Genomic DNA, 19841 nt, shown 5'->3' on the forward strand with positions numbered 1-19841 from the left:
CTGCATTGAGACTTTGAACTACTCTGGTTCCAACCTGTGCTAAAGGAAACTTGAAGATGCTGCTAAGGCCAAGAACTGATTTTGGTTTTATTTATGAATATATTGGTCTAAGCCTGAGGCGCAGAACGAGTAAGATGGAATCTCCTCTGAAGGATTCCAAACCAGTGAGTCCGTGAATCCGCCAGCTGGAGGGATTTCTCCCAGAAAAGCTGCTTGCTCCCAGAGGAATCATAGAATGGTTTGGGTTGGAAGGAACCTTAAAGATCATCTAGTTCCAACCCCCTGCCATGGGGCTGGTGCTCACACTAGACCAGGGTGCTCAAGACCCTGTCCAACCTGACCTTGAACACCTTGACATCATAACCTCTCTGGGCAACCTGTTCCAGTGTCTCATCACCCTCACTGTAAAGAATCTCTCCCTAATTTCCAGTCTAAATCTGCCCTCCTCAAGCTTCAATCCATTCTCCATTGTCCTATCACTCCATGACTTTGTCAAAAGTCCCTCCCTAGCTCTCCTGCAGCCCCCTTCAGGTACTGGAAGACTGCTCCAAGGTCTCCCTGGAGCCTGCTCTTCTCGAGGCTGAACAGCCCCAACTCTCTCAGCCTGTCCCCATAGGGGAGGTTCTCCAGCCCTCCTCTGAACCCTCTCTAGCAGCTTCAGGTCCTTCTTGTGCTGGGGGCACCAGAACTGGATGCAATGCTGCAGGTGGGGTCTCAACAGAGCAGAGCAGAGCTGAGGGGCAGAATCCCCTCCCTGTCCTGCTGTTCTCCCTGCTTTGGGTGCAGTGCTGCAGGTGGGGTCTCAGCACAGCAAAGCAGAGAGGGAGAATCACTTCCCTCATCCTGCCTGCAGCAACCTTATGGTTAATGTGTGGCACTTGGCTCTGCAGTGGTATCATCCCAAACCTAGCATCAGTGAGAACACCTTCAATCATTTAACTAGAGGATAGTGTGTGAAGAGCCTGTGTCTGATGGTATGCATCTCATCCTCCACACAAATGGGTGGGAACCACACTAGCAGGGTGGATGTCACAGCAAAGCAGGAGATCTCTGAGCTGACAAACTAACAGCACAGTGAGAAGCGTAAGTAAGAGAGCATGGAATGGTCAGAATAAAATAGAAAACTACATGCACACACATGCAGCTACTCAAAAGTACATAAATCACTCTTGCCACCTGTTACCTCTTCCATATTTGTTTCCAGTGTTTTCACCTTATGCCCTTTGAGCTGAAGCTGCTGGGTTAGCTGTGTGATTCTCTCTGTAAGCTCTGCAGGGACTGTTTCGTGGCCATCAGGACTGGTGGTCTCCAAGTAAGACATTAGCTTCTTCCACATTTTTTCATCACACCTACACATACATTAAAAAGGAAAAAAACAAACAAGCCCCAAGAAGTTAGTGAAAGCTCACTCTGAAGGTCTGTGTTTGTAAAAGGCAGCTTGACAGCACACATCACAAATTAGTGTCCTGATTAGCCTTAGGTGGGAAGATCCAGCATGGATTTTTTGTCCCATAAGCTGGGCTGGATGGCCAAAGGGGTGGCTTCTTGCTGAAGCCATGGTGCCTTCAGGCCTGCTCTCCAGGGGTCAGGACTAGGTCCAGTCTTGTTCAACATCTTCACCAAGTTTGCTGATGATAGCAAACTGACACCCAGTCAGTCTGTGCTGCCATTCAGTGAGACCTGGGCCAGGCTGGAGAGTTGGGTGGAGGGAAACCTCATGAATTTCAACCAGGGCAAGTGTAGGCTTCTGTACCTCTGGAGGAATAATCCCCTGCACCAGTACAGGTGAGGGGGAGCCTGCTGGAAAGCAGCCTCACAGAGGTGGCCTGAGAGTGCTGGTGGACAACAAGTTCACCATGGGCCAGCAATGTGCCCTCATGGCCAAGAGGGCCAATGGTCTCCTGGAATGCATTAAGAAGAGTGCATCCAGTCAAGGGAGGTTCTCTTCCCCCTCTACTTTGCCCTACTGAGGCCTCATCTGGAGTAGTGGGACTAGTTCTGGGCTCCCCAGTTCCAGAGAGACAGGGAACCACTGGAGAGAGTCCAGCAGAGCCTACAAAGATGCTGAGGGGCCTGGAGCAGCTCTGTGAGGAGGAAAGGCTGAGAGCCCTGGGGGTGTTGAGCCTGGAGAAGAGCAGCCCCAGAGGAGATCTGAGCAATGCTCAGCAAGAGCTAAAGGGTGAGGGGGGGGAGCAAGAGGCTGGGGCCAAACTCTTGTCAGTGGTGCCCAGTGACAGGATAAGGGACAATAGACACAAACTGGGATCCAGGAGGTTCCACCTGACAGGAGGAGAAATTTCTTTACCTTTAGGGTACTAGAGCCCTAGAGCAGGCTGTCCAGAGAGGCTGTGGTGTCTCCTTCTCTGCAGAGATTCCAAACTCCCCATGCCATTGTGATCCTGGACAGGCTGCTGTGGGTGCCCTGCTTTAGCAGGGGCTGGACTGGATGATCTCCAGAAGCCACTTCCTACCCCACCATGCTGGCGTTTTCTATGATTCTGTGTGATCTCTGCAAAGGGCTCAAATCCCATTAACCCCTGAAACCTACCCACTGCCACAGCAAGGGAGCTTGGCCAGGATTTTCTTCATCTGGTCCACCTGGGCTGGCTGGTCTCCTCCCCACTTCTCTTCCTCTTCATCAGAGGCAGCCTGGCCCTCCACCGAGCGAAACAGCTGATCCTCTGCTGGAGAAACCAACCCCTTAGTGACAACACACAACCACTTTCACCTGCTGCTCCAGCAGCAACTCAGCCAAACTCCTGGGGCTGAGACAGAAGAGAGTTGTTAAAAACCCCAGCAAAACAGCATGCAGGGGCCTGCAGCAGCCACAGAAAGAGTTTAAAGCTGAGGCAGGGCAGTGTCAGCAAAAATTATGAAGGAGGTGGGTCTTGGTCTCCTCTCTCAAGTATCAAGTGCTAAGACAAGAGGAAGTGGCCTCAAATGGTGCTGTGGGAGGGTTTAGGTTGGAGATTAGGAAAAAAATCTTCACTGCAAGAGTGGTCAGGGATTGGAAGAGGCTACCGAGGGAGGTGGTGGAGTCCTCATCCCTGGAGGTGTTCAAGAAACCTGTGGCCATGGCACTTGGGAGACATGGTTTGGTGGCCATGGTGCTGTTGGGTTGGTGGTTGGACTCAATGATGTCAGAGGTCTCTTCCAACCACAAGAATTCTATGATTCTATGCCAACCCTTCAGCACTCTCCTGCAGGTAACCTGCTAGCTCTTTCACTTCTATTCTTTAAGCAACTCTGACACAAGGAACAGGGTGAAGGACCAGGCAGGCAGTTGCTGCTCACACTTCTCAAGAGGCATGAGAAACCACTGTGCTGCCTAAGGTTACTCTGCACAGTCATTCTACCAGCTGAGCAACATGCAGTGCAGGAATTTGAGAGAAATATTCTCTAATTCATTCCTCTACTGGCTTTTGGAGGGACTTTATTATATAAATGTAATATCAGACCCACTGCTATCTAATGTCTATATATTTTTTTTAACCTAAACTTCACATCTCACATGCCAAATAAATGATAAATTAACCTTCTCCAATATCCAGGTACTATTTCAAGACCTTTTGAGCTGTAGCTTATAAACTCCTTTTTATCCCAGGAAGATATTTACTGGAACTTTTTAACTGTTTTTGATCACAAAAATAAATAAATAAATATTTACTGGGACTTTTTAGCTCCTTTTGAGCACAAAGTGGTAACTATTGGGACTTTTTAGCTCCTTTTGAGCACAAAGTGGTAACTACTGGGAGTTTTTAGCTCTTTTATATTATGATATTTACTTAATATCTTAAGATATTTATAAGATCTTAATATTAATATATTTACTTAATTTACTATTACTATTTAGATTACAGTAAGATATTTACTGTATTATTATTAGTATTATTAGATATTATTATTATATCTAATAATATTAGATATTATTAGATTACAGTAAGATAATTATGGGACTTTGAGGATTATTATGATGCTTGTAACTCATTTTTGAACCAGTGAGTCACTGGTCACAGCTTTACTGTGAGCATTTATTTTGAGCTGACATCAGGATAAGCCCATGCCAACATGATTTGGAGTGTTATAATTATTTCCCTTAATAGCTGTCAGTTGATTAAGGAGGTTTAATGAATTCTAGCAGAGTGATCAAGAAAACTGCTGTTAGTTCTTTAAATATGACCTCAGGTATGCAGATTTAGCCCCTTCAGTCCAGGGGAATGAGTCACCCAGCAGAGACTCTCAGGAAACTACTTTCTGCCTGATTGCAAGGAGGCAAGCACTGCAGCTGGAGCTGCAGCACCATTTTCCATTGTCTCTGTGAGGACTTTTGTGTGGTCCCAGCCCTGTGCCAGCAGCAAGATCCCCTTCAGAGGGCAGCCGCGTCCCACTGCTGCAGCCTCTCGCTCTCCAGCTGCAGCCTGCTTCATCCTTGCTCAGGTCTATTTTCAGCCACAAAGGACAAAAAGCCTGTGGTTTTGGGCTTGGTTTGGTGTTGGGTCAGCCCCTCAGCATGTGTTTGTTACTGCAATTTGCATTCTAGCAGCATTCCATGTGCCTAATTTATAGGTTATCGCCTTCAATAATTGATTGCCTGAGCAGGAACAAAGCTCAGTTGCATGCAGCCTTCCTCTTTAATGATAAGAGAATGAATGTCTGCATTTCTTCAGGCAACCCTAACACTGTACAAACTAATTTATTAGCAGCACTTTCTCCCCTTGAGGCTCTGCATGGCCAAATCACAAAGACCTATTTTCAGTTGGTGAGGCATTAGCAGTGAACTTTTTCCTCCCATCATTTCTTTTCTTGCCATAGGAGTTCAAAGGGGTAAGGATTGGAGTTTATGGCTGCTGGGGCAGCTGTGAGAACTGCTCACCCAACGTGATAGGATTCCTTGATGAGCTTCACACAGCTATGTTTAGTCCAGGAAATTAATTGCAGACTCAGATGAAGGTTTTAAAAGTGGAGGGAAAGGGATCTGAATCACAAGTGGTCTTCAGGAGGTATCCAAGACACTTGTAATGCTTTGATTAGCTCTTCCTCCTCCTCCTCTCCATGGGAAGTGTCCTCTGCTCTGGTTGAATGTGTGTGCAAAAAGTGTGGTTTTACATCCCCCTTAGCCTCTTGTCAATGATATTCTGTGACAGGACAAGGGGCAATGGATACAAACTGGAAGCCAGGAAGCTCCACCTCAACAAGAGGAAAAAATTCTTTGCTGTGAGGGTGATGGAGCCCTAGAACAGGCTGCCCAGAGAGGTTGTGGAGTCTCCTTCTCTGGAGACTTTCAAAACCCTCCTGGATGTGTTCCTGTGTGACCTGCCCTAGGTTATCCTGCTATGGCAGGGCACTTGGACTCAATGATCTCGAGGTCCCTCTCAACCTTCACCATTCTTTGATTCTATGATTAGCAGAGCTGGAAGCCAGGAGGAAAAGCAAAACCTCTTAGCATCTCTTTTAAAGTAAAGCCAGTATTTTATTAAAGAGCTTCTGGTAAGCTAATATTCAACCCGAAAGGTTCTGTTAGTAGAACCATAGGGCATTTTTTTGGTGATATTTGGGCATTCATTTGGAAGCTAATGGAGAAGGAGGCCTACAAGAAAGCTGGAAGGGACTTTTGACAAGGGCAGGCAGTGGTAGGATGAGGGACAATGGCTTTGAGCTGGAAGAGGGGAGATTAAGACTGGAAATGAGGAAAAACTCTTTAGAGTGGTGAGACACTGGAACAGGTTGCCCAGGGAGGTGGTGGAAGCCTCATCCTTGGAGGTGTTTAAGGCCAGGCTGGATGTGGCTCTGGGCAACCTGATGTAGTGTGAGGTGTCCCTGCCCATGGCAGAGGGCTTGGAACTAGATGACCTTTAAGGTCCCTTCCAAACCAAACCATTTTATAATTCTATGACCTTCCCAATCCCATTGATGGAAGTGCTTCACCACCCCAAGAAATTAATATTCATGAAAGTGTATATAAAAAAACCCCATAACTTGGCATCTAAATGTCTTGGCATATTTAAGTTTGTCTTAAATATTATCACAATATTTTTTGTGGACAGCTTTCTGAGTTATTTTTTTCTTTTCTGCCTGACTAATCCTTTTTTATTTGATGGAACACTTTTGAAATCTGTGAACTCAGATCTTTTTGATATCATTCAAGTGGAACATCTCTCATATGAGGAAAGGCTGAGAGCTGGGGCTGTCTAGCCTGGAGAAGAGGAGGTCAAGGGGAGATCTTCTCAGTGCTTACAAATGTCTAAGGGGAAGGTGTCAGGAAGATGGGGCCAGTCTCCTCTCAGTGGTCCCCAGTGACAGGACAAGAGGCAAAGGGCATAAAAGAAGTTATCATAGAATCATAGAATTGTTAGGGTTCGAAGGGACCTCAAGGATCATCCAGTTCCAACCTCCCTGCCATGGGCAGGGACACTTCACACTAGATCAGGTTGCTCAGAGCCACATCCAGCCTGGCTGCAAAAACCTCCAGCATTGAGGCTTCTACCACCTCCCTGGACAACCTGTGCCAGTCTCTCACCACCCTTCACGGTGAAAAACTTCTTCCTAACATCCAATCTGAATTTACCCATTTCTAGTTTTTTTCCATTCCCTCCAGTCCTATCACTCCCTGATACCCTAAAAAGTCCCTCCCCAGCTTTCTTGTAGCCCCCTTCAGATACTGGAAGGCCACAAGAAGGTCTCCTTGGAGCCTCCTATGAACATGACGAGGAACTTCTTTACTGTGAGGGCAGCAGAACCCTGGAGCAGGCTGCCCAGAGAGGTGGTGGAATCTCTGTCTCTAGAGACTTTCAAGGCCCACCTGGATGTGTTCCTGGGTGATCCTGCTCTGGCAGGGGGGTTGGACTCAATGCTCTTCAGAAGTCCCTTCCAATCCCTACCACTGAGTGATTCTGTGAGGTGCAGTCTGCTATAAAGCTGTTTGCACTTGAAACACAGGTAGGGTGGGTTGGACACAGAAACTCTCTGAGCTGGCCAAGAATCTGATCAAAATATTTGGAAAAGCAGGTTTATTTCCTAAGTCCAACCCCAGGGAGAACATGTCACAATGGTAATTGTATTTGCAGGTCATTATTTTTCACATTCCCAAGCAGCTTCTTGCCAGCTCTATTCAGTACACATCTAAAATCTCATTCACTAAATGCAGCTCTCTGGCCATTTTACCTACAGTTGATGTCAGCTAAGTGCTTTTATCTTCTCTGAACCAGGTATGTCCAAAATGAAAAGTAAAATCCCTGGAGGTAAGGCAAACTTTGCATTTGCTCTCTGTCTAGCACTACCTAAAGAGATGTGTGGCTTCTCCCAAGGGCTGTCATAAGCATGTCTCATCCTTACAGCAGATAAATGACCTCCAAATTGCTGTCTCCTTGAAAGCCCTTGTAATGGTGACTGCTCTACAAAGCCTAGCTGAGGTCATGGATGGTGAGATCCAGCCTTGGCAAGCCTCATGGTTTTACAAGACCTTCAAAGAATTCTTTGTGCAGCCCCTTGGGAAATCACAAGGGTGTGATGTGATGGCAGCAGTTAGCGCTACATCTGCTAAACAGGTTGGACCTTTTTGGAGCTACTGCAGCCACCAGGATGTTTCCAAAGAGGGTGGCTGTGCAGGGCATTAGCTGCAAATGGTTTCCTTAGAAATGATTTTAGCTGAAGTTCTGAAGTTTGATTTACAGAGAAAGGCAAACTTAAGCCAGGAAAAAGGGTTTGGAGAGGTGAACCTTAGGGAAAGAAGCTGTAACTGAAGGGCTCTGGTCAGTAGGTAGAGAGAGGTTCTGCTCCCTCTCTACTCTGCCCTGGTGAGGCCATATCTCGAATCTTGTGGCCAGTTCTGGGCCCCTCAGATCAAGAAGGACCTCAGGGAACTGCTTGGAAGATTCCAGCACAGAGCCACAAAAATGATTAAGGGAGTGGAACATCTTCCTTATGAAGAAGGACTGAGGGAGCTGGAGGTCTGTAGCTTGGAGAGAAGGAGACTTATGGGTGCCCTGGTTAATGTTGATAAAGATGTGCAGGGTGAGTGCCCAGAGGCTGGAGCCAGGCTCTGCTGGGTGATGCCCAATGCCAGCACAAGGGGCAGTGGTGGAAGCTGAGGCAGAGGAAGTTTCATGGAAACAGGAAGAAGAATTATTTCCATGTGAGGGTGACAGAACACTGGAGCAGGCTGCCCAGGGGGGTTGTGGAGTCTCCCTCTCTGGAGATATTCAAGACCTGCCTGGATGAGTTCCTGTGTGACCTGCTCTAGGTGACCCCGCTTTGGCAGGGGGGTTGGACTGGATGATTATTGAGGTCCCTTCCAGTCCCTAACATTCTGTGATTTATTGCTCTCTACAACTACCTGAAGGGAGGTTGTAGCCAGGTGGGGGTTGGTCTCCTCTCCCAGGCAACCAGCAGCAGAACAAGAGGGCACAGTCTCAAGCTGCACCAGGGGAAGTTTAAGCTCGAGGTGAGGAGAGAGCTCTTCCCAGAAAGAGTAATTGGCCATTGGGATGTGCTGCCCAGAGAGGTGGCGGAGTCACCATCCCTGGAGGTGTTCAAAAAAAGTTTGGATGTGGCACTTGGAGCCATGGTTTAGTTGTCAGGAGGTGTTAGGTAATAGGTTGGACTTGATCTCTGAGGTCTTTTCCAACCTGGTTGTCTCTGTGATTCTGTGATACGTTCAGGCTTTCATTAAACATAAAATTATGTGAGGAGGGAGAAGTAGAAAGCTGGGCTGTTGCCTTCTGCTTAGGTCTAGGATTTCAAGGTTCATTAGGGTAGGTTTGTGGCTTTGGTGGGTTGATATCTATAGTGGTTTTCCTGCTGAGGGTCTTACAGATCAGAGAGGAAATAAAGCAGCTGGGTGCTGGGTGTGATACCGTTCTCCGAGGTGCCCGCTCCGCCGGTGGGAGATCGCCGGTCTGGCTGGACACCAGGCAGGCAGTACCTCCCATCAGGTCCTGCTCCTCCCTCCCTCTGCCCAGGGCTGCTTCTGGAGGGAAGCTCAAATCTCACCACTTCTGACCTGGAAAAGAAAGGCAAAGTGAAGTGAACTCGCAGGAAACGTGAGAACAGGGCAGGGATGGCTCTGATTGAATGCAGCTCTTCAGACTTGCTGGAGGAGAACAGAGGCAGCTACCAGCAGTGCCTGAAAACCAAACCCTGGAGGGCTGCTTCACCAACAATCAAAGGAAGGTGGATTTCAGTTCTTTAGCTAATGTGAACTAAAAATTACTTGTAGCTTTTAGTTCAGCTTAGAGCTATCTAGAAACTATATACGAGAACAGCCTACTCTGGCCACAAGCTTCCTCACAGCAGTGTCTGCTGCACCTTTACCGTGGGCACCACACCACCAGAGCCGGTCTTGGGCTGGCACTCAGACTGGGAAATGTAAAGCAGCTTTGATCTGTCTTCAAAAAGAATGGTGCATAGAGTGACACATCTGAAAACCAGTGAGTCACAGCTTAGAACCATCTCAGCAGTGAGCTTCTGCCATTCCCATCTGAAATGGTGTCCTCTGAGCAGAGGACATTTCATCTATGGAGATTTCCTCTAAAGGAAACAGCTTCCAAGAGACAGTACACAGACCAAATAATGTCACTGACAAACATGAGTCCTTTTACTTGCAAACAAAGTACATCTTGAAGAAAGTCATTTAACCCAATGAAGTACAAGCATTGTTTTGACTGAGGAATTTGGAGTTACCTCTGCCCCAGTGAGGTCACATCTGGAGTACTGGCTCCAGGTCTGAGCTCCCCAGTTCAAGAGAGGCAGGGAACTACTAGAGAGAGTCCAGCAGAGGCTACAAAGATGATGATGAGCCTGCAGCTTCTCTGTGAAGAGGAAAGGCTGAGAGCCCTGGGGGTGTTGAGCCTGGAGAAGAGAAGCGCCAGAGGGGATCTGCTCAATGCTCAGCAGGAGCTAAAGGGTGGGGAGAGATTCCAAACCCAGATGGACATTTTGATCCTGGGCAAGCTGCTGTGGGTGATGTTGCTTTAGCTGGGGGGGTTGGACTAGATGATCTCCAGAGATCCTTTCCAACCCCCACCATGTGCAAATGGACAGCACAGCAGGAGTAAAGTGGATGAGGCACTTATGCCTGTGTTTAGTTGATTAGATGGTGTTGGACTTGATGATCTCAAAGGTCTTTTCCAACCTGGTTGATTCTGTGATTCTGTGAGTACCTTCAAGGAAATCAAGGGTGGCATGTGTTAGAAGAAAATCCAGTATATATTTACATGGAGTTGAGAAACTCATATTTATGTTGGATAATTGGAAGTTTAGCACATCATTGCACATGTGTAAGGTTGGTATCAAACATTCCCTTACAGATCAGCTGCCTTTTGGGTATGGAGCTAACAGAGCACTGAGTCCAGTCCATTACATGGATGTTGTGCAAGATAATGTTATGTATTTTCTACCAAGTACATTTCCATTGGTTCCTTTTTACTATTTAGAAAACAGTTTCCTTTCAGTTGTAAATCAGGATAGTCTTCTCTTCAGACTGTAGAATCACAGAACCAGAGAACTCCAGTTTCAGCTGGAAAAGACCTCTATGATCACTGAGTCCAACTTTCAACCTAACACCACCACAGCCATTAGACTACATTCTCAAGTGCTATAGCTGCACATTTCTTGAACACCTCCAGGGATGGGGACTCCACCACCTCCCTGGGCAGCCTGTTCCAATCCCTGACCACTCGTGCAGCAAAGAAATTTTTCCTAATATCCAACTTAAGCCCCACCCGGCACAATTTCAGGCCATTCCCTCTCGTTCTATCACCTGATACTAGAAAGATAAGACCAACTCTCACCTCACTCCAACCTCCTTTTAGGTAGTTGCAGAGAGAATGATGTGATTATGCTTTTCTCAGTAGGAGCTGTCATATAGATCACAAAGAAAATATATGCAGAAGAAGGCAAAACACATTCAGGAGGTTTATAGTAAATTAAGCTCCCTCTAAACACTTCCTAAAGATTAGTTTTGGTCTGGTGAATATTGAATGTTCCTCACACTTAACATATTAAATATTCATCAACAAAAATTGAGATATAAGCACTCAGCAAATTGCTCTTACTGAAACAAGTTGCATAACATGACCTTGTTGCATAAACCTAATCCTTCCTGCCTGTAAATCCAGCTACTGCTAGAAACAGGACTTTGGATGTACTAATAAGAGAAACTGGTGCCAAGTGAGAGATTAGTGTTGCAGAGAGCTTTTGTTTAAAGCAGCTGCAGTCAGGTCCTGAAGAACCACACCAATATTAGCTCCCTTGTTGCTTCTGAAAGCACACTGAGTAACTAAGATCATGAATTTAGCAGCAACCAAAGCCAGTGTTTCAATACATCTGCAGGGACAGAGGCTGAGGGAAACCATGCTTTGGATTCAGCACTTATCTGACCCCCTCACCCTGAGTAGAGCTGACTGCTCAAAACTGATGACATCTTTTGTTTACAATTTGTGGTGTTATTTAGCTTAGCAACAACTGTGTTTCCTGTGAACTGCAGGGGAAAGAGCAGTCTCCAGAATGGAGCCTGGCTAGGCATTCAGCTCCCACAGTCCTGGAAACAATAATTACCAAGTAGTACACAAATCAAAAGCCCTGTTAAACTTGGGAGTTCAAAATAGGAGATTTTGGAAAGATCACAGAACTTTACTGTTCTGGACAGCTACTGGGAGATGCAGGAGCATCACCTTTCACATCACTGTCACATTGGAGTCTGCTGAAACATGCAGAGTCGCTTCAAAGACAAGAATATTTTGGAATCTGGTGCTCAATAAGTATCCTTTACACTTCACAGAATCCTAGCATGGTGAGGTGTTGGAATGGATGTCTGGAGATCATCCAGTCCTGCCAAAGCAGGGCACCCACAGCAGCTTGCCCAGGATCACGAGGGCCATGAGGATGAGCATAGGGCTGGAGCTGCTCTGCTCTGAGGACAGACTGAGAGAGTTGGGGTTGTTCAGTCTGAACAAGAGAAGGCTCCGAGGAGACCTTCTTGCGGCCTTCCAGTATCTGAAGGGGGCTGTAAAGAAGCTATGGGAGGGACTTTTTAGGATGTCAGGGAGTGATAGGACTGGGGGGAATGGAACAAAACTAGAAGTGGGTAGATTCAGATTGGATGTTAGGAAGAAGTTGTTCCCCATGAGGGTGGTGAGAGACTGGCAGAGGTTGCCCAGGGAGGTGGTGGAAGCCTCATCCCTGGAGGTTTTTGCAGCCAGGCTGGATGTGGCTGTGAGCAACCTGATCTAGTGTGAAGTGTCCCTGTCCATGGCAGAGGGGTTGGAACTGGATGAGCCTTGAGGTCCCTTCCAGCCCTGACAATTCTGATTCCTTTTTACACCCAACAGTGATTTATTTACATTTTTACAACTTTCTGCTCAAGATCTGTGAAAAATTTTAAAGGCATAGCCTAAAACTACCACAAGGGGTTGCTTCCTCCTTTTAATTTCTCCACCAATACAGGATCCTACATTGACTTCAGAGAATATTTCATATTTCTAAGTGGATTTCTCTGTTTTGTTTTGGTTTTCGTTTGGTTTGGGGTTTTTTTGGTCTTTAAAGCAGATGCAGCCAAAGAGCAGAGGAAGTTTAATTCCTTACTGTTGCTCCACGCTCCTTAGTTGCCATTGTTGAAGTGCACAGCATTTCACCCCCGTTATCAAGTGAGGTGAAGGAGGCATGAATGGAGTCGTGGTGCTGCTCTTGGGGAGCACAACAATGGACCACCACCATCTCCTGATTTCTTCACATGTGACTGAACCACCAGGTCTTTTTTTTTTTTTCTCATCAGGATGCTTTTTATTTTCTTTGATGCTTTTTATTTTCTGTAACGCCAAATCCGTGCTCTTCGTTTTCAAGTGGCAGAGGTTTGGGGATTCACAGTGTTACAGTGTATCAGAGGTTGGAAGGGACCTCCAGAGATCATCAGGTCCAACCCCCCCACCAGAGCAGCATCACCCAGGGCAGTCTGCACAGGAATGCATCCAGGTGGGCTTGGAAAGTCTCCAGAGAAGGAGACTCCACAACCCCCCTGGGCAGCCTGCTCCAGGGCTCTGTCACCCTCACTGTAAAGAAGTTTCTCCTCATGTTGAGCTGAAATCTTCCATGTTCAAGTTTGAACCCTTTGCTCCTTGGCTTATCACTGTGCACCACCCAAAAGAGCCTGGCCCCCTCCCCTTGACCCCCACCCCTCAGCTATTGATAGACATTGATCAGATCCCCTCTCAGCCTTCTCCTCTCCAGACTAAACAGCCCCAGGGCTCTCAGTCTCTCTTCACAGGGGAGATGCTCAAGTCCCATAAGCATCCTTGTGGCTCTCTGTTGGACTCTCTCCAGCAGGTCTCTATCTCTCTTGAACTGGGGAGCCCAAAACTGGACACAGGATTGCAGGTGTGGTCTCACCAGGGCAGAGCAGATGGGGAGAAGAACTTCCAAACCCTGGTGGACACCTTTCTTGATACATCCCAGGATCCCAGGATTAGCTCTCTTGGCCACAAGAGCACATTGTTGTTCCACGGAGGACAACAAAAGAGATTCAAAGAGGAGCATAAGGAAAGAGGCCAACCAGTATGTGCCTGCTGTCATGGTAAATGCTTAAAGGAGGAATCTTCACTCACTTTTAAACACAGGTTTAATTCTTTTCTCGTTGGCATTCGTACAGCATCGAATGGACCTTCACAAATGAGGAGAAGAGTGAATAAACAGCACATTTGTTTAGGGCAAAGATCAGAGGGGAAAGGAGCACTGAAATGCCTGGGAAGCATTTGTGTATGGCCTGGTGTGGCAAGGCTTCCATGGAGACAGGCAAACAGTCCACATTCATTTCCAAGTCTTTGTAGGGAGGATAATGGGCAGCTCCAGAGAAGGGAAATTGAAGAGGGGAGAGTTTGCAAAGTGCTGGACCTTAAAGTAATGTCCATGACTAATTGGCTTTTAATTGGTGCCTGTTATTGTTATGGAAACCTCCAACTGCAGCAAAGCCCACCTGCTTCTGCAACTAAACCAAAGTCTAACTGGAATAATTCCTGACTAATCATAAAATAACTCTGAGGAATTATTTAGCTTCACTTCACAGAGGGTTAAGCAGTCTTCTTTAGAGACTGATTTGGAGTGGATCAAAAACTCTTGTGAATACCTACACTGCCTGAACTACAGGTAAACCAACCAAGCTACACTTTATTTCAAAAGACTTTGTTTATTTAACCAAAAGAGAATCATGGAATTGTTATTTTGCTTGGCAAAGACCTCTAAGACCATCCAGTCCAGCCACCGATTTAATACCACCATGGCCACTAAACCATGTCCCAGAGTGCCTTGGCCACACATTTCTTGAACACCTCCAGGTGTGATTTTCATTTTTGTACAGTTTTACCCAAGCTACCAGAGTTCAGAGAACTCCAAATGGTTTCAGCTTTGGCTTCTTCCCCCCCTCCCCCCTCAGGATAAGTTTAGAAGGTGTGCATATATTTTGATTTATTGATGACCTTTCATGTAATGCTCAGCTCAAATATGTTTTCACACTGGAGCTAAGTGGCTGTGTAGGATTTCTGACTGTATCTGTCTTTGGTTGGGGCTGATGGCAAGGTGGAAGAATCTTTTGACCTTTCTGCACCTTGTCTACAAACAGTCAAATCCTGCAGTGGTCCTGTCAAACCGAGAAGAGGTCTCCTGCAGTGCTCCTCCCGTGGTGCTTTCGAGGGTTTTGGAGACCACACAAACCTTTGTGCAGACACAGTGAAATGGCAGAACAGAATGGTGCCTGCCACTGTCCACACTGCCCCTTCCCAAAGAGCAGCCTCTCTAAGCTGTTCTGTTTCTCAGAAATGAGCTGCTCTTAAGAGATTTTCATTGTTCATTTGCCAGCAGACCAAGGGAGGTCCTTCTCCCCCTCTATTCTGCCTTGGTGAGGCCACACCTGGAATATTGCATCCAGTTCTGGGCTCCCCAGTTCAAGAGGGACAGGGACCTGCTGGAGAGAGTCCAAGGGAGGGCTACATGGATGCTGAAGGGACTGCAGCACTGCCTGGAGAGGAGAGGCTGAGAGCCCTGGGGCTGTTTAGTCTGGAGAGGAGAAGACTGAGAGGGATCTGATCAATGTCTATCAAGATCTGAGGGCTGGGGGCCAAGAGGCAGGGGACAGGCTCTGCTCAGTTGCACCCTGGGATAGGACAAGGGGCAGAGGATGTAAACTCCAGCACAGGAGGTTCCACCTCAACATGAGGAGGAACTTCTTCACTGGGAGGGTCCCAGAGCACTGGAGCAGGCTGCCCAGAGAGGTTGTGGAGTCTCCTTCTCTGGAGACTTTCGAGATCCATCTGGATATGTTCCTGTGTGACCTGTGCTGGATTCTCTGGTCCTGCTCCGGCAGGGGGGTTGGACAGGAAGATCTGCAAAGGTCCCTTCCAATCCCTGACATCCTGTGATCTGTGATCCTGTGAACTGCCTCCTTGTTGATGTTTCTTCTTAACATCTGCGATCTGCTTAGAAGCAAGCATTTCCTGGGTGGTCCATTGCTGTGCCTGACATTTTTGATTCTCAGAGATTTAGCTTCAAAGATCTTCCACTGCATCTTGCTTTCCCATACCATTTGGGTTGAGTTTTTCACAACCCAGGTGTTTCATAGGCTGGTCTTCTAGATTTCACGTAAGCCAGAAGTAAAAGTGTTTCTGAAAGGCCTTGTAGACCCTGTGTCTGGAGAACTGGATGTTTTTAAGAGCTTTGAAGTATTGAAGGTGCTCCAGTCCATGGCCGTGAAGAAATCTCTAAACCTTTGCCAGCATTGTGAATGTCTGTTCATGCACAGCAAGCTGGCAAACAACCACAAATGTGGTCAGGAGAACTCTCCCTTGTGTGCTCTCCTGCTCTCCCTGGCAAGGACAAGAGCACAGGGAATGGTGGCTTTGATGTCTATGAAGAACCAGAGGAGCTTTTTTAGCCTGAAGGAGTTGTCCTAAACACATTTGGAGAAAAAACCTCCCTCTTTCTCACCATCTCTCTCCTTTAAACCTTGCTGCCATTCCGCATCTTCTCAAACCTGATTCTATGTAGAATCATAGAATCAGTTTAGTTGGAAGACTCCTTTAAGATCATAAAATCATAGAATGGTTTGGGTTAGAAGGGACCTTAAAGATCATCTAGTTCCAACCTCCTGGGCAGGGACCTCTCTCACCAGCCCAGGTTGCTCAAGGCCTCATCCAACCTGGCCTTGAACACCTCCAGGGAGGGAGCATCCACAACCTCTATGGGCAACCTGTTCCAGTGTCCCCCCACCCTCACTGTGAAGAATTTCTTCCTAAGATCACTGAGTCCCACAGTTAACCCAGCACTGCCAGGTCACCACTAAACCATGTCCCTCAGCACCACATCTCCATGGCTTTGAAATTCCTCCGGAGCATGGTCCGAGTTGTGCAAGTGCTCATGCTGCTCTGAGCTGGATGTATGAAACGAAGTGTGCTTCAAATATCTCAGTCCTCTCTTTTTGTTGTTGTTGTTGTTGTTGTAGAGAAGTTTAAAATTTGGATCTGTGCATAGCCCTAAGGGTTGCATCGTTCATGGAATGGCAAAACACAGGGCTGTGACAGGCGTGAGCAGTGGAGTGACCTTCTGGTTTTACTGCTGAGGGAAACCTGATTGAGCTACACCCTAAACAGGCAGAGTGAGAGTCAGAATTACAGCAACAGCAGCCTTGAACATGGATAAAGGAGACAGGATTGGGGTAGAGGGAAAGGGAGAGCAGATGAAATACGTAGAAAGAAGTGCCAAAGGGGCAGACACACTCCCTGATAAACTTTGGGATGCTCTCCGAGTTCTTGAAGTCTTGGCATTAAGTCTCCTATGAGTAAATATTTAGGAAAACCATCCACAAGTTCCTTTCTCCTCTCTCACCCTCACTGCAGGTCCCCCTGGAGGCTGATAATTCACTGTGCTGTGGTTGCTCCCTTAACTTGGAGCAGAAATCTATGCAGAGAATGTAGAGAATCTGACCCTGCTGGTGGAAAACACAGACGTCACCAGGATGCTACCTGACACAAGTTCTGCTGCCTGAAGTGTGTTTGGCTTTTGTAAAGGTTCTCAACCTTCAATATGTCAGGAGGTTACCTTAACCCCTGGAGCATTACGATCCAGCTACTGCTGGTAAAAATCCCAGTCTGGTTTTCTTATGTGTCCTTTGCCTCATTCAAGGCAGGGGATGACTGATTTCTGTGGATGGACAACAACTTCAGAAGAGGAGGAAACTTCTGCCAAGAAGAATCACCTACTGCAGAAGCTACAAGTAAAAAGACAGGTGAGAGCCACAGAGGCAGAACAGGTAGTGTCATTGTGAAAGCAACCAAATGCTCCTTTGAGCAGAAAGATTCTGCTGCCTCTGCCAGAGACCCTGCACAATGCTGGGCAAATTCCTTTAGTTAGGCTTTCATAGAATGGATTCGGTTGGGAAAGGCCTCTAAGATCATCGAGTCCAACCTTCAACCTAGCACCACCATGGCCATTGAACCATGCCCCAAAATGTCATCTCTACACATTTCTTGACCACCTCCAGGGATGGGGACTCCACCACCTCCCTGGGCAGCCTGTTCCAATGCCTGACCACTCTTACTGGAAAGAAATTTTTCCCAATATCCAACCTGAACCTCCCCTGGCCACTTCCTCTTGTTTTATCACTTGTTACTAGGGAAAAGAGACCAGCCCCCACCTTACTCCAACCTCCTTTCAGGGAGTTGCAGAGAGCAATGAGGTCTCTCCTCAGCCTCTTCTCCTCCAGACTATACAACCCCAGTTCCCTCAGCTGCTCCTCAACAGCCCTGTTCTCCAGACCCTTCATCAGCTTCACTGCCATTCTCTGGACACACTCCAGCCCCTCAATGTCCTTCTTGTAGTAAGGGTCCCAGAAATGGATCTGGTACTCAAGGTGTGGCCTCCCAAGTGTGGAGCACAGGGGGACAATCCATGCCCTGCTCCTGCTGGCCACACTATTGGCCACACTATCCAGGCCAGGATGCTGGTGGCCATCTTGACCACCTGGGTCCACTGTTGGCTCATCTTCAGCCAACTGTCAAGCAGCACCCCCAGGTCCTTTTCTGCTGGACAGCTAATTCCCACTCTCCACCTAACTGCGTGACACCTGCATACAGACAACAGCTGGGTCCTGATGACCAAAAACCTAATCATTCATTTTCAACTTAACACTTCAGGCCACTTTTGCAGCGAAGATAAATGCCAGTGCATGAAGCAAGAGCCACCTAAGTATAGAATAGGAGCTCAGAGGTATGGACAATCCCCCCCACACACACACAAGTAAATGACTGAAGGAGCTGAATTAAAGCTGCGTGGGCAGGTCTCATTCTGTGGTGGATGGAATACGTTCCTTGCACCTCTGAAACGCATCTCAAAATCTCCAAGCCTCACTGTTTGGTGTTTTCCATAACCTTTTTTTTTTTTGCCTTGAAACTTTAGTTTACTGTTATTAATAAGCTGTTAGTCATTTGGGCTGCTCTGGGGAAAATAATATTTGATAATTATGCTAAACAGACAAGGAAATGCAAGTGGTTGTATAAATCTGTAGCTAGCAAGGGATTCCACTGTGTGACAGTAGCCCTTGAGTATATCCTTGATCAACCTTTCTGTTCTCTGTGAGGTATTTTATGGTTAACAGTCCCTGTCCCATCCAGGAGAAACAGACATCACTTTGCAGTTATGTCATTTAGAGATTCCTGCCCCTTAACGAATTCTTTTGTGACAAAATAAAGGAAACGATTTCCAGATGTTGTTCCACTGGAATAAAGAACTCTATTGCCACACCCTGATAGCTAGAAATCCTGATGGTTGCACTGAAAGACTGGACTCTGCATGCACACAATGCAGACCAGTTTGGGTGCACACAGTGCAGACCAGTTTGGGTGCACACAATGCAGACCAGTTTGGGTGCACACAGTGCAGACCCGTTTGGGTGCACACAGTGCAGACCAGTTTGGGTGCACACAATGCAGACCAGTTTGGGTGCACACAGTGCAGACCCGTTTGGGTGCACACAATGCAGACCAGTTTGGGTGCACACAATGCAGACCAGTTTGGGTGCACACAGTGCAGACCAGTTTGGGTGCACACAATGCAGACCCATTTGGGTGCACACAGTGCAGACCAGTTTGGATGGACACAATGCAGACCAGTTTGGGTGCACACAATGCAGACTAGTTTGGGTGCACACAGTGCAGACCAGTTTGGGTGCACACAATGCAGACCCATTTGGGTGCACACAATGCAGACCAGTTTGGGTGCACACAATGCAGACCAGTTTGGGTGCACACAATGCAGACCCATTTGGGTGCACACAATGCAGACCAGTTTGGGTGCACACAATGCAGACCAGTTTGGGTGCACACAATGCAGATCAGCCTGGATGCAACCAATGCAGATCAGTTTGGGTGCACACATTGCAGACCAGTCTGGATGCAATCAATGCAGACCAGTTTGGATGCACACAATGCAGACCAGTTTGGGTGCACACAATGCAGGCCAGTTTGGGTGCACTCAATGCAGACCCGTTTGGGTGCACACAATGCAGACCAGTTTGGATGCACACAATGCAGACCAGTTTGGGTGCACACAATGCAGACCAGTTTGGGTGCACACAATGCAGGCCAGTTTGGGTGCACACAATGCAGACCCGTTTGGGTGCACACATTGCAGACCAGTCTGGATGCAATCAATGCAGACCAGTTTGGATGCACACAATGCAGACCAGTTTGGGTGCACACAATGCAGATCAGCCTGGATGCAACCAATGAAGACCAGTCTGGATGCAACCAATACAGACCAGTTTGGATGTACACAATGTAGACAGACCAGTTTGGGTGCACACAATG

General features: G+C 47.2%; 1 protein-coding gene across 1 annotated transcript in view; it reads right to left on the reverse strand.

The window, feature by feature from the left end:
• The window catches only part of EFCC1 (EF-hand and coiled-coil domain containing 1), a 72395-nt gene that overhangs the window by 11441 nt on the left and 41113 nt on the right, over window positions 1–19841 (reverse strand). Inside the window, exons 3-5 of the mRNA XM_054387569.1 lie at window positions 8853–8998; window positions 2549–2684; window positions 1184–1349 (exon numbers count right to left, since the gene is read on the reverse strand). Coding sequence (XP_054243544.1) covers window positions 1184–1349; window positions 2549–2684; window positions 8853–8998 — 448 coding nt within the window. The remainder of the gene's footprint in view (window positions 1–1183; window positions 1350–2548; window positions 2685–8852; window positions 8999–19841) is intronic.

The sequence above is a fragment of the Indicator indicator genome, chromosome 15 (genome assembly GCF_027791375.1).
Source record: "Indicator indicator isolate 239-I01 chromosome 15, UM_Iind_1.1, whole genome shotgun sequence".
NCBI classification, from domain to species: Eukaryota; Metazoa; Chordata; class Aves; order Piciformes; family Indicatoridae; genus Indicator; species Indicator indicator.